The sequence below is a fragment of the Sapajus apella genome, unplaced genomic scaffold (assembly GCF_009761245.1).
Source record: "Sapajus apella isolate SASKATOON/1434 unplaced genomic scaffold, GSC_monkey_1.0 scaffold26, whole genome shotgun sequence".
Lineage (NCBI taxonomy): Eukaryota > Metazoa > Chordata > Mammalia > Primates > Cebidae > Sapajus > Sapajus apella.
Genome location: NW_022436966.1, coordinates 3,434,531 through 3,447,013, shown reverse-complemented (window position 1 = coordinate 3,447,013; position 12,483 = coordinate 3,434,531). Strand labels below are relative to the sequence as shown.

Below are 12,483 nucleotides of genomic sequence, written 5' to 3'. Positions count from 1 at the left end.
CCCAAGAGTTTGAGATCATTTTGGGCAACGTGATGAAACTCCATCTCTACTAAAAATACAAATAACCAAGTGTGGTGGCATGTGCCTGGGAGGCTAAGGTGGAAGGACAGCTTAAGCCCAGGAGGTTAAGGCTGCAGTGAATGACAGAATGAGACCTTGTGTCAAAGAAAAAAACAACAAAAAAATACCACTAACAACAAAATATCTTCATATGTCTGAAGTACAGTATCACCTTTTGTAGAGAGAGAACGTATCAACTACTACTCATTTGAAACTAAAATTATCAGAGGTAAAAGCATACAGTGATAATTCAGATGGAAGCTATCTTCCTTTTTCTTTGCACCAAAGGAAGTGACAAAAAATTATTAAAAATTGGCCAGGCACAGTGGCTAAGGTGTATAATCCCAACACTTTGGGAGGCCAAGGTGAGCGGATTACTTGAGGCCAGGAGTTTGAGAGCAGCCTGGCCAACATGGCAAAACCCCATCTCTACTAAAAATATAAAAATTAGAAGGGCATGGTGGCAAACACTTGTGATCCCACCTACTCAGGAGGCTGAGGTACGAGAATTGCTTGAACCCGGGAGGCGGAGGTTGCAGTGAGCCGAGATCGTGCGACTGCCCTCCAGCCTGGGTGACAGAATAAGACTCTATCCCAAATAATAATAATAATAAATAATAAAAAAATATCTACGTGATATTGTTGATCTGCTTACTTCGTGATGTTCCTTAAACACTTATGCCTAGAATGCATAAGTTATTTTTTTTGAGACGGAGCCCAGGCTGGCATGCAGTGACACGATCTCCGCTCAATGCAACCTTCACCTCCTGGGTTCAAATGAATCTCCTGCCTTAGTCTCCCAAGTAGCTGGGATTACAGGCCCACACCACCACACTTGGCTAACTTTTTTACACTTTTTGGTAGAGACAGGGTTTTGCCATATTGGCCAGGCTGGTCTCAAACTCCTGACCTCAAATGATCCGCCTGCCTCAGCTTCCCAAAGTGCTGGGATTATAGGTATGAGTCGCCATGCCTGGCCGTAAGTGCTTAATGAATTAATTAGTATTGTTTTGTATTATTCTTTTTTCTTTATTTTAGACAGGATCTCGTCCTGTTACCTATGCAGTGGTGTAATCATAACTCACTGCAACCTTGACATCCCAGGTTCAAGCAATCTTCCCACCTCAGCCTGCTAAATAGCTGGGTCTACAGGCATGTGACACCATGCCCAGCTAATATATATATATATATATATATATATATTTTTTTTTTTTTTGGTAGAGATGGAGTCTGACTATGTAGCCCAGATTGGTATTGAACTTTTGGACTCAAGCAATCCTTTCACCTTGGTCTTCCACAGTGCTGGGATTACAGGCGTGAGCCACCACACCTGGCCACATAACACACATTTTTTCCTTCAACTTTGAATCTCTATAGCAATTGCACATGAGTAATAAGCAATAAGATGAACAAATCCTGCAAGACACCTGCTGCTAAACATGTCAGAATTTTTTTTTGTTTAAAGACATAATTTAGGCTGGGCATGGTGGCTCACACCTATAATCTCAGCACTTTGGGAGGCCGAGGTGAGCAGATCCCTTGGGGTCAGGAGCTCAAGACCAGCCTGATCAACATGGTGGTCTCTACTAAAAATACAAAAATTAGCCGGGCGTGGTGGCAGGTGCCTGTAATCCCAGCTACTTGGGAGGCTGAAACAGAAGAATACCTTAAACCTGGGAGGTGGAGGCTGCAGTGAGCCAAGATCACGCCATTGTACTCTAGCCTGGATGACAGAGCTAGACTCCATTTCCAGAAAATAAATAAACAAATAAATAAATAAATAAATAACTTTTTGAGATAATTGTACATTTACATGCAGTTGTAAGAAATATAAGGCTTATATATGCTTTATCCAGATTCACCCAAGAGTAACATTTTGTAAAACTATAGTACATCACAGTCAGGAAAATGACATGGCTACAATCTAGTAACCTTATTCACATCTCACCAGCTTTATGTACTTGGGTGTGGTATGCAATGCATATAGTTCCATGCAATGTTAGGGCATGTGTAAACTTGTATGGCCACCATCACAGTCAAGACACAAAACAGTTTCGTCACAAGACTCCCTGTGCTACTCTTTTATTGCTGCTGTTACAACCTTCCCAACTCCTTTTTTTTTTTGAGACTGAGTCTCACTCTTATTGCCCAGGCTGGGGTACAATCGTGAGATCTTGACTCACTGCAACCTCCGCCTCCCAGGTTCAAGCAATTCTCCTGCCTCAGCCTCCTGAGTAGCTGGGATTATAGCGCCTGCCACCACATCTGGCTAATTTTTTGTATTTTTAGTAGAGACAAGGTTTCAACATCTTTACCTTGAACTCCTAGCCTCAAGTAATCTGCCTGCTTTGGCCTCCCACAGTGCTGGAATTACAGGCATGTGCCACAGCACCCAGCCTCATCACTCAGGTGATTAAACCTAGTATTCATTAGTTATTTTTCCTGATCCTCTCACCCGCTTCCACCTTTCCTCCCTCCTCCCACATTTCACCCTCCAATAGGCCCCGGTGTGTGTTGTTCCCCTCTGTGTGTCCATGTGTTCTCATCATTTAGCTCCCACTTATAAGTGAAAACATGCTGTATTTTGTTTTCTGTTCCTGCATTAGTTTACTAGAGATAATCGCCTCCAGCATAAATTAGATTTGAATGTGATTTGAAACTGGTGGGACAGGAAAGACCTCAGCCTCAGTGCTTCTGTTAGCGTTTATGTTGGCACTCTTTGGGTGACAATGTGCAACATTTCTTTTGATTATACTGCTTCTGGCTTCTTTAGGGTGATTTTCCACCACCATAGCCTATTCTAGGGAGGGGAAACTTACCCTGCCTTTTTAATGAGGAAGCAACCACAGGCTTTTTCAGGCCACTTTTCCTTAGATTACTGCTCACTGCATCTTGAGGCAGTAGTGAACTGTTCATCTGTGCACCTAAACCACAAATCATTACAGAGTTAACAGTCTATCTGCTAAATATAAATTGATTTGATGTTAATTTTTAAAGTCTAAAACATATCAACAGTCTTTGCTAATTTCTAGGTTAGCTTCACAATTTCTAGAAGGAGTTAGCATTAGCCTTTACACATAAAATGTTAGCTTTCTTATGCTCTATATGAAATTGGGGGAATAAACAGAAGTGAAAGGAAGAAAAAAATTCACCCATTGCTCCCACCTCTCAGACAATCACAGGGAATTTTCTAGTGAGCTGTCTTCCATTTTCTTCTCTGTGAATGTGTTGCTGGTTTTGTGATTTTTAAGTAGTTGTGATTTTACCAGAGTTGCCAAATTTAGCAAAAAAAAAAGATATTCTTTTAAATTTCAGATAAACAACAAATAATTTCTTAGTATCAGTATATCACAAATATTGCATGGAGACACTTATACTAAAAATTATTCGTTAACTGAAATTCAAGTTTAACTGAGTATTCTATACTTTATCTGGCAACCCAAGTGATCTAAATATTTTCCCCCCAATTTTTTTTTTTCATGATCCACCCACCTCAGCCTTCCAAAGTGCTGTGCTTACAGGCATGAGCCATCGCACCTGGCCCCCAAATTCTTTATTATCATTTATTTTCAATTTTTACTTTTTAGAGATGAGGTCTTGCTATGTTGTCCAGGGTGGAATGCAGTGGATATTTGCTGCCCCAATCATAGTATACTAGATCCTTGAGCTCCCACGCTCAAGTGATCCTCCCACCTTAGCTCTCTGAGTAACTGGGACTACAGGCATGCACCACTGCACCTAGACTATAATCTTTTTTTTTTTTTTTTTTTTTTCTGAGATGGAGTTTCGCTCTTGTTGCCCAGGCTGGAGTGCAGTGGTACGATCTCAGCTCACCACAACCTCCGCCTCCTGGGTTCAAGCGATTCTCCTACCTCAACCTCCTGAGTAGCTGGGATTACAGGTATGAGCTACCACGCCCGGCCCAGACTATAATCATTTTTATGCCTGCCTGATATTCTATGGTAAAGTGGCTTTACCATGGTTCCTTTAACTATCCCCAGTGGTTAGCCCTTAGTTGTTTCTAATTTTTTAATATTCAAAATAGTCATAAAATAAACATCTCTAGACAAAATGTTTTTCCTATCTCAATAATTATTTCCTTAAAAAAGATTATTTAGAAGTGGGGCCAGATGTGGTGGCTCATGCCTGTAATCTCAGCACTTTGGGAGGCACAGACAGGTGGATCACCTGAAGTCAAGAGTTCAAGACCAGCCTGGACAACATGGTGAAACCCCATCTCTACTAAAAATATAAAAATTAGCTGGGTGTGTAGAGGGCATCTGTAATCCCAGCTACTTGAGAGACCGATGCAGGAGAATCACTTGAACCTGGGAGGCAGAGGTTCCAGTGAGCCAAGATCATGCCATCACACTCCAGCCTGGGCGACAAGAGCGAAACTCCATCTCAAAAAATAAAATAAAATACAAAAATTAGCCAAGCATGATGGCAGGCACCTGTAATCCCAGCTACTCGGAAGGCTAAGGTAGGATAATCGCTTGAATCCCGGAGGTTGCAGTGAGCCAAGATCATGCATTCACAATCCAGAGCAAGACTCCATTTCCAAAAAAAAAGTAGGACTACTAGGACTACTGAGTCAAAGGGTAAAAAAAAATTTTTTTTCAGAATCTCAAGTTTTCCTGGGAAAGACTAATAAGTAAACATTTAACAACAATTTCTATTCCATATTCCTGCCAGAATTGCCTCTCTAAAATGCACAAATAACCATGTCACTTTGTTTCTTCATATTTCTTCAACTTCCCAGTACCAAAACTCTCGTGCATGACCACCTGATCCATCCCTAGCAGTATTCCCTATAGGTAGGACCATTATAAGAATCTTGTCTGGGCGTGATGGCTCACGCCTGTAATCCAAGCACTTTGGAGAACAAGGCGGACAGATCACCTGAGGTCGGGAGTTCAAGATCAGCCTGACCAACATGGTGAAACCCTGTCTTAAAAAAAATAAGAATCTTAAGAGATACTGCAAGCTATGTACCAATGATTATAGCACACTACACTAGCCAAGCCAGAGAGCCTAGATTTTACTTTTGCCCATGGTCTCATCATTTTAAAAAAAACTTTGCCAGCTGGGCATCGTGGCTCACATCTGTAATTCCAACACTTTGGGAGGCTGAGGCAGAGCAATCATTTGAGGTCAGGGGTTTGAGACCAGCCTGGTCAACATAGTGAGACCCTGTCTCTACAAAAAACAAACCAGACAATTAGCCAGGCATAGTGGCTTGTGCCTTTGGTCCCAGCTCCGTGGGAGGCTGAGGCATGAGGATCTATTGAACCTAGAAGGTCCAGGCTGCAGTGAACCATGATCATGTCCCTGCACTCCAGCTTGGGCAAGAGAGTGAGAACTCAACTCTTAAAAAAAAACAAAAAAAGCCAGGTGTGGTGGCTCATACCTGTAATCCCAGAACTCTGGGAGGCTGAGGTGAGTGGACCACCTGAGGTCGGGAGTTCAAGACCAGCCTGACCAACATGGAGAAACCCTGTCTCTACTAAATAATATACAAAATTAGCCAGGCATGGTGGCACATGCCTGTAATCCCAGCTACTCAGGAGGAGGCAGGAGAATCGCTTGAACCCAGGAGGTGGAGGTTTTGGTAAGCCGAGATCTTGCCATTGCACTCCAGCCTGGGTAACAAGAGCGAGACTCCATCTTAAAAAAAAAAACAAAAACAAAAACAAAATTTTGTTAATTTGGTAGCAAAGGTATCTTGTTTTAACTTTACATTTCTAAAATGTTTGCATTTCTCTGTTTACTAGTGAGTTTGGAGTTTGGTCCATATGTGTGGACCAAATAATATTTTAATTTTGTTAAGACTCTAGGTCTGTTGATGCTTACCTAATAGGGTACTTCACCATTTTCATATTGACTTATCTGAGTCCTTAACTGATACTAGAATTAAGCATTTGAATTTTAAAATGTGGCCTGCCTGGGTAGGGTGGCTCATGCCTGTAATTTCAGGACTGGGCATGGTGGCTCAGGCCTGTAATCACAGGACTTTGGGAGGCCGAGGCAGGCAGATTACCTGAGGTCAGGAGTTCAAGACCAGCCTGGCCAACATGACGAAACCCCGTCTCTACTGAAAATACAAAAATTAGCTGGGCCTGGTGGTGGGCACCTGTAATACCAGCTACTTAAGAGGCTGAGGCAGGAGCATTACTTGAACCCGGGCAGCAGAGGTTACAGTGAGCCAAGATTGCACCAGTGCACCCCAGCCTGGGCAATAGAGCGAGATTCCATCTCTAAATAAATAAATAAATAACTGGCCAGGTGCGGTGGCTTATGCTTGTAATCCCAGCACTTTGGGAAGCCCAAGTGGGTGGATCACCTGAGGTTAGGAGTTTGAGACCAGCCTGACCAATATGGTGAAACCCTGTCTCTACTAAAAATATAAAAATTGGCCAGGTATGGTGGTTCACGACTGTAATCCCAGCACTTCAGGAGGCTCAGGCAGGCTGATCACCTGAGGTCAGGAGTTTGAGACCAGCCTGACCAACATGGAGAAATCCCATCTCTACTAAAAATACAAAACTAGCTGGGTGTAGTGGCATATGCCTGTAATCCCAGCTACTCAGGAGGCTGAGGCAGGAGAACTGCTTGAACCCGGGAGGTGGAAGTTGCGGTGAGCCGAGACTGCACCATTGCATTCCAGGCTGGGCAACAAGAGCAAAACTCCATCTCAAAATAAATAAATAAATAAATAAAACAAAACCAAAAATTAACTGGGTGTGATGGCATGCGCCTGTAGTACCAGCTACTCAGGAGGCTGAGGCAGGACAATTGCTTGAACCTGGGAGGCGGAGGCTACAGTGAGCCGAGATCATGCCACTACACTCCAGCCCTGGTGACAGAGCAAGACTCCATCTCAAAAAAAAAAAAGAAATGTGTGTGTGGGTATGTGTATGTGTGTGTTTCTCCACATACTGAAAATGAAGACAATAAACCATATTCCTAAATTAGTGTGCGGCATATAACCATTGCCACAAAATTTTTTTAAACACTCTGTAGATGAAAACTTCATAACACTATCCTAAGGCAGCTTAAGGTATAAGATTAATCTGTTTAAGAGATGTACAAACATATACAGTAGAAGTAGAATTTGATTGGATCTTATTTTTGGCTAAGGGATCAAGCTTTTAGCTTAACTTGAAAAAAAAATTGTCAATGAAGAGTAAAACTTTTCTCAGGGAAAAAAACTCATAAGAACAAAAACATAGTATTTCTTGGCTGGGCATGGTAGCTCACACCTATAATTCCAGCACTCTGTGAGGCCAAGGTGGGAGAGGCCAAGGTGGGAGAAGCCCTTAAGGCCTGGAGTTCGAGACCAGCCCGGGCAACACAGTAAGACCCCTGTCTCTTTATATTAATAAAAATAAAATAATTACAAACCACAGTGCTTCCATTTTTCATGTAAAAAAATTAAACAAACAAAAATAAAATAAAATATATTTTCTTGTAATTGCGAGGTTCAGTTAAAGACATAAAACACAGTAAAACAATCTCTAAAAACAATACTACCAAACCAACCAACCAGACTCTCACCAGATACTTCATCCTTTCTCCTCTTCTTTGACTTAGAGGCAGTCGACTCACAAGCTGATACTGTTGATTCTGAATGGCAACCTAACTGGGGCACAATAATCTCTTTAAGACCTAAAAAATACAAGATTTCTGAATCATTAATCCTATCCAGGGGTAAGTATGATTATCGGCCCCTATCTAGCAAAAAAATTAATTTACTTTTTAAAATTCCCCAAATGAATCATCCCAGTCTGGGCAACATAGGCAGACCCTATCTCTACAAAAAATAAAAAAATTTGCATGCCTGTGGTCCCAGCTACTTGAGAGGCTGAAGTGGGAGAATCACTTGAGCCCAGGAGGGTCAAGGCTATAGTGAGCTGTGATTACGTCTCTGCATGCCAGCCTGGGTGACAAAGCTAGACCCTTTCTCAAAAAAAAAAAAAAAAAAAAAAAAATTATGGAGTGAGGCCGGGCGTGGTGGCTCACGCCTATAATCCCAGCACTTTGGGAGGCCGAGGCGGGTGGATCACGAGGTCAAGAGATCGAGACCATCCTGGTCAACATGGTGAAACCCCGTCTCTCCTAAAACTACAAAAAATTAGCTGGGCATGGTGGCGTGTGCCTGTAATCCCAGCTACTCAGGAGGCTGAGGCAGGAGAATTGCCTGAACCTAGGAGGCGGAGGTTGTGGTGAGCCGAGATTGCACCATTGCACTCCAGCCTGGGTAACAAGAGTGAAACTCTGTCTCAAAAAAAAAAAAAAAAAAAAAATTATGGAGTGATTGCTTGCTTTAAAATAAGTTCCTTGGACCGGGCGTGGTGGCTCACGCCTATAATCCCAACACTTTGGGAGGCTGAGGCAGGTGGATCACGTGAGGTCAGGAGTTTGAGACCAGCCTGGCCAACATGGCGAAACCCGTCTTTACTAAAAATACAAAAATTAGCCAGGCGTGGTGGCACACACCTGTAGTCCCAGCTACTCAGGAGTCTGAGGCAGGAGACTCGCTTGAACCCAGAAGATGGAGATTGCAATGAGTCAAGATTGCGCCATTGCACTCCAGCCTAAAATTATTTATTTGAATAAATAAATAAATAAATAAGTGCCTTTAGGCCAGGTGTGGTGGCTCATGCCTGTAATCCCAGCACTTTGGGAGGCCAAGACAGGTGGATTACCTGAGGCCAAGAGTTCAAGAGACCAACCTGGCCAACATGGTGAATACAAAAATTAGTAATTTTGCAAAAATACAAAAATTAGTCAGGCAAGGTGGAAAGTGCCTGTAATCCCAGCTACTTGGGAGGCTGAGGCATGAGGATTCCTTGAACCGGGGAGGTGGAGGTTGCAGTGAGCTGAGGTTGCACCACTGCACTCCAGCCTGGGCAATGAAGCAAGATTCTGTCTCCAAAAAAATTTTTCTTGTTGTTCATTGTTTTTATTAACACAGGGCATCTGTGGAAGAGTAAACAGAGCAAAGTGAAGCTAACATGACCAGATTGTCTCACTTAAAAATGGCCAAGTCTCTTGATCATTAATTTCAACCAACCAACCTTTATGCAAGTGTGCTGACTGGGACTGAAAGAAGGAATGTAACCAAGTTCGATGGCTCACACCTGTAATCCTAGCACTTTGGGAGGTTGAAGCAGGACAACTGCTTCAGCCCAGGAGTTCAAGACCAGCCTGGGCAACAAAGTGAGACCCCCCCACCTCTGCAAAAGATTAAAAAATTAGCCAGGTATGGTGGCACATGCCTGTAGTCCCAGCTATTTGGGAGAACAGAGGTGGAAGGATCTTGAGCCTGGGAGGCTGTTGTGAGCTGTGATCATGCCACTGCACTCCAGCCTGGGCAACAAAGTGAGACCCTGTCTCAAAAAAAAAAAGAAGGAACACTTTTATTTTTTTTTAGATGGAGTCTCGCTGTTGTCAGCCCTGGCTGGAGTGCGATGGTGCGATCTTGGTTCACTGCCACCTCTGCCTCCCAGGTTCTAGCAATTCCCCTACCTCAGCCTCCTGAGTAGCTAAGATTACAGGTACTTGCCACCACACCTGGCTAATTTATATATTTTTAATAGAGACAGGGTTTCACCATGTTGGCCAGGCTGGTCTTGAACTCCTGACCTCAGGTGATCCACCTGCCTCAGCCTTCCAAAGTGCTGGGATTATAGGCGTGAGTTACCACGCTCAGCCTAGAAGGAATACTTTTCATTTGAATTATCTAGCAACTGCTTCTGAAGGTTGCTAAGACAATCTCCAAATGCATCAGTGGAACTTTTCATTGCCATTTAGGAAAAACAGAATGACCATGTCAACCATACCACCTACCGCTGGAATCAAAATTTAGGAAGTCTGAGAATTCCTGAGCCAATGTCTCGTCACTGGCAAAGGCACAGATGCAAGCAAAGAAATGAATGCATCTCTGGGCTGCCTCGTCCTTGGAAGCATTTGACTTGTGTGATTTCAGAGTCTGGCAGGAGCAGAAGAAGCGGCGCTCGGGCAAACTTTTGGCACTGATTTTCTGCATAAAAGATGTATGTAAATACCCCAAACTGTGCTTCTGGCTTGCCTTGCATTTCACCACCAAGATGTTTTTAGTAATTCTCTGCACCAGAGGACCTGTAGGTTCCGTGGCCAACTGCCAGATGGTCTGTTTGGTTTCCGGGGAGGCCTGCATTGCATTCAGGACCGAGCTCTTCAGGGTCAGAGGGGTGGCCTCTGCCTGGCAGTTCACCGCCAGCTTGATGTGCTGGCACTGGTTTTCCACAACACCTTGAGTGGCAGCTTTCAGGCATGAGGGGACATAACACCGTCCAGAGCTCAGCTGAGTGATGATCGTCCCATCCACTGTCTGGATTGTTGTCTCTGAAACCCCAAGCTCCACAAAGCATCGGTAATCAGGGCCCCGGTCTCTTTGCCGCACTGAGTAGACCTGAAGATCAGAGCCCGTAATGATTTTGACAGCTTCAACACTAGGCTGCTTGCGTGCACCATAGCGGAATATGGTTCCACATGTCTTGTTCTTACAGCTCAGTCCCCGGGTTCCATTGTATGTGCCACATCGGGGACACTTTCTGATTCCCCTCAATGTGGCCTTCCCCAAATCAGATAAGAAAGCTGGGACTTTAGTCCTCAGAGAGTTTGGTTCCATTTTTCACAGGCCCTACAAAAAACAATACGCCCAACAGCATGAGTATACCCTCACACACACAAAGTTAATATCACTTACAATATTTAGTAAAGAAAGCAAAATATAAAAAAGCTATCCACTATTTTTTTTTTTTTTTGAGACAGAGTTTTGCACTTGTTGCCCAGGCAGGAGTGCAATGGTGTAATCTCAGCTCATTGCAACCTCCGCCTCCCGGGTTCAAGTGAGGCTCCTGCCTCAGCCTCCCAAGTAGCTGGGATTACAGGCATGCGCCACCATGCCCTGCTAATTTTATATTTTTAGTAGAGACGGGGTTTCTCCATGTTGGTCAGGCTGGTCTCGAACTCCCGACCTCAGGTGATCTGCTCGCCTTAGCCTTCCAAAGTGCTGGGATTACAGGCGTAAGCCACTGCACCCAGCACTATCCACTATTTTTAAACTGTACCACAAAACAACATAAATTTAAACCCACAAACAAAAGTGGAGGGAACTGCCTTTCATATCTAGTTTTAAAAATCCTAATGTAATAATCAAAGCATTTCTCCAGGTTTAACTCTATTCTATATAATAACAGAGGTTAGTTAACCTAATCTTTACATGCCCAGATGTTTAACTTCAGCAAGAACTAGGAAACATGAAATATGAGTTTTTTCCCTTTCATCATTCCCCACAAAGCCCAGCCCAATCCTACCTGTACCAGCTGCCAAGGCATCTGGAAAACAGTGTAACCTGAATTCATAAGACTTAAAAGGTGTTTCATTAGTTTCTAATGATCAGGTGAAAACATCATCATCTGCAGACTAATGATAACTGCTGAATCCAAAATCTTCTGAAGTTTGAACTGTATGGTGTAACAATGCAGGCATTCTGCCTCCTCCTTCTTCACCAGCCAATGGCAAAGCTTCTGCCCAGTGTTCCGCAAATAAGATTCCCACTGCCCTAAGTGGAGATCTTGACAGTCTGTAAGTAAAACAAGAAAAAATATCGAAGTTATACAAAGACAGGATGATTCTTTCTTAGAAATCAAACAGAACAGAAATCAAAGTCTTTCACAATTACTTGAGAAATATTTGACAGAAATTATTTTGGAAATGGTTAAGTGTTTTGTACTTCCAACCACAAGAAGGTAAAAAGGTGCTAATGTCATTATAAAGGGGGTTGTCAAGAACACTTTAGAGGCCTGGCGTGGTGGCTCACTACTTAATCCCAGAGATTTGGGAGGCTGAGGTGGAAGATCACTTGAGCCCAGGATTTTAAGACCAGCGCAGACAACACAATGAGACCTCATTTCTTTTTTTTTTTTTTTTTTTTTTTTTTGACATGGAGTCTCACTCTGTCACCAGGCTGGAGTGTGCAGTGGCGCGATCTTGGCTGACTGCAACCTCTGCCTCCCGAGTTCATGCGATAGTTCAAGTGATTCTCCTGCCTCAGCCTCTCTAGTAGCTGGGACTACAGGCACCGGCCACCATGCCCAGCTAATTTTTGTATTTTTAGCAGAGACAGGGCTTCACCATGTTGGCCAGGATGTTCTCCATCTCCTGACCTCATGATCCACCTGCCTCAGCCTCCCAAAGTGCTGGGATTACAGGCGTGAGCCACTGCACCTGTCCATGAGACCTCAATTCTATTAAAAAATTGGCCGGGTGCGGTGGCTCACGCCTGTAATCCCAGCACTTTGGGAAGCTGAGGCAGGTGGATCATGAGGTCAGGAGATGGAGAACATCCTGGCCAACATGGTGAAACCCCGTCTC

General features: G+C 43.5%; 1 protein-coding gene across 4 annotated transcripts in view; it reads right to left on the bottom strand.

Moving 5' to 3' along the window:
• The window catches only part of CUNH2orf42 (chromosome unknown C2orf42 homolog), a 42,005-nt gene that overhangs the window by 23,007 nt on the left and 6,515 nt on the right, over window positions 1-12,483 (bottom strand). For all 4 annotated transcript variants that reach the window (XM_032291844.1, XM_032291847.1, XM_032291846.1 and 1 more), the window contains exons 2-5: window positions 11,424-11,692; window positions 9,913-10,747; window positions 7,618-7,728; window positions 2,880-2,984 (exon numbers count right to left, since the gene is read on the bottom strand). In XM_032291844.1, the coding sequence (XP_032147735.1) occupies window positions 2,880-2,984; window positions 7,618-7,728; window positions 9,913-10,735 (1,039 nt within the window). In that variant the 5' untranslated portion in view covers window positions 10,736-10,747; window positions 11,424-11,692. The remainder of the gene's footprint in view (window positions 1-2,879; window positions 2,985-7,617; window positions 7,729-9,912; window positions 10,748-11,423; window positions 11,693-12,483) is intronic.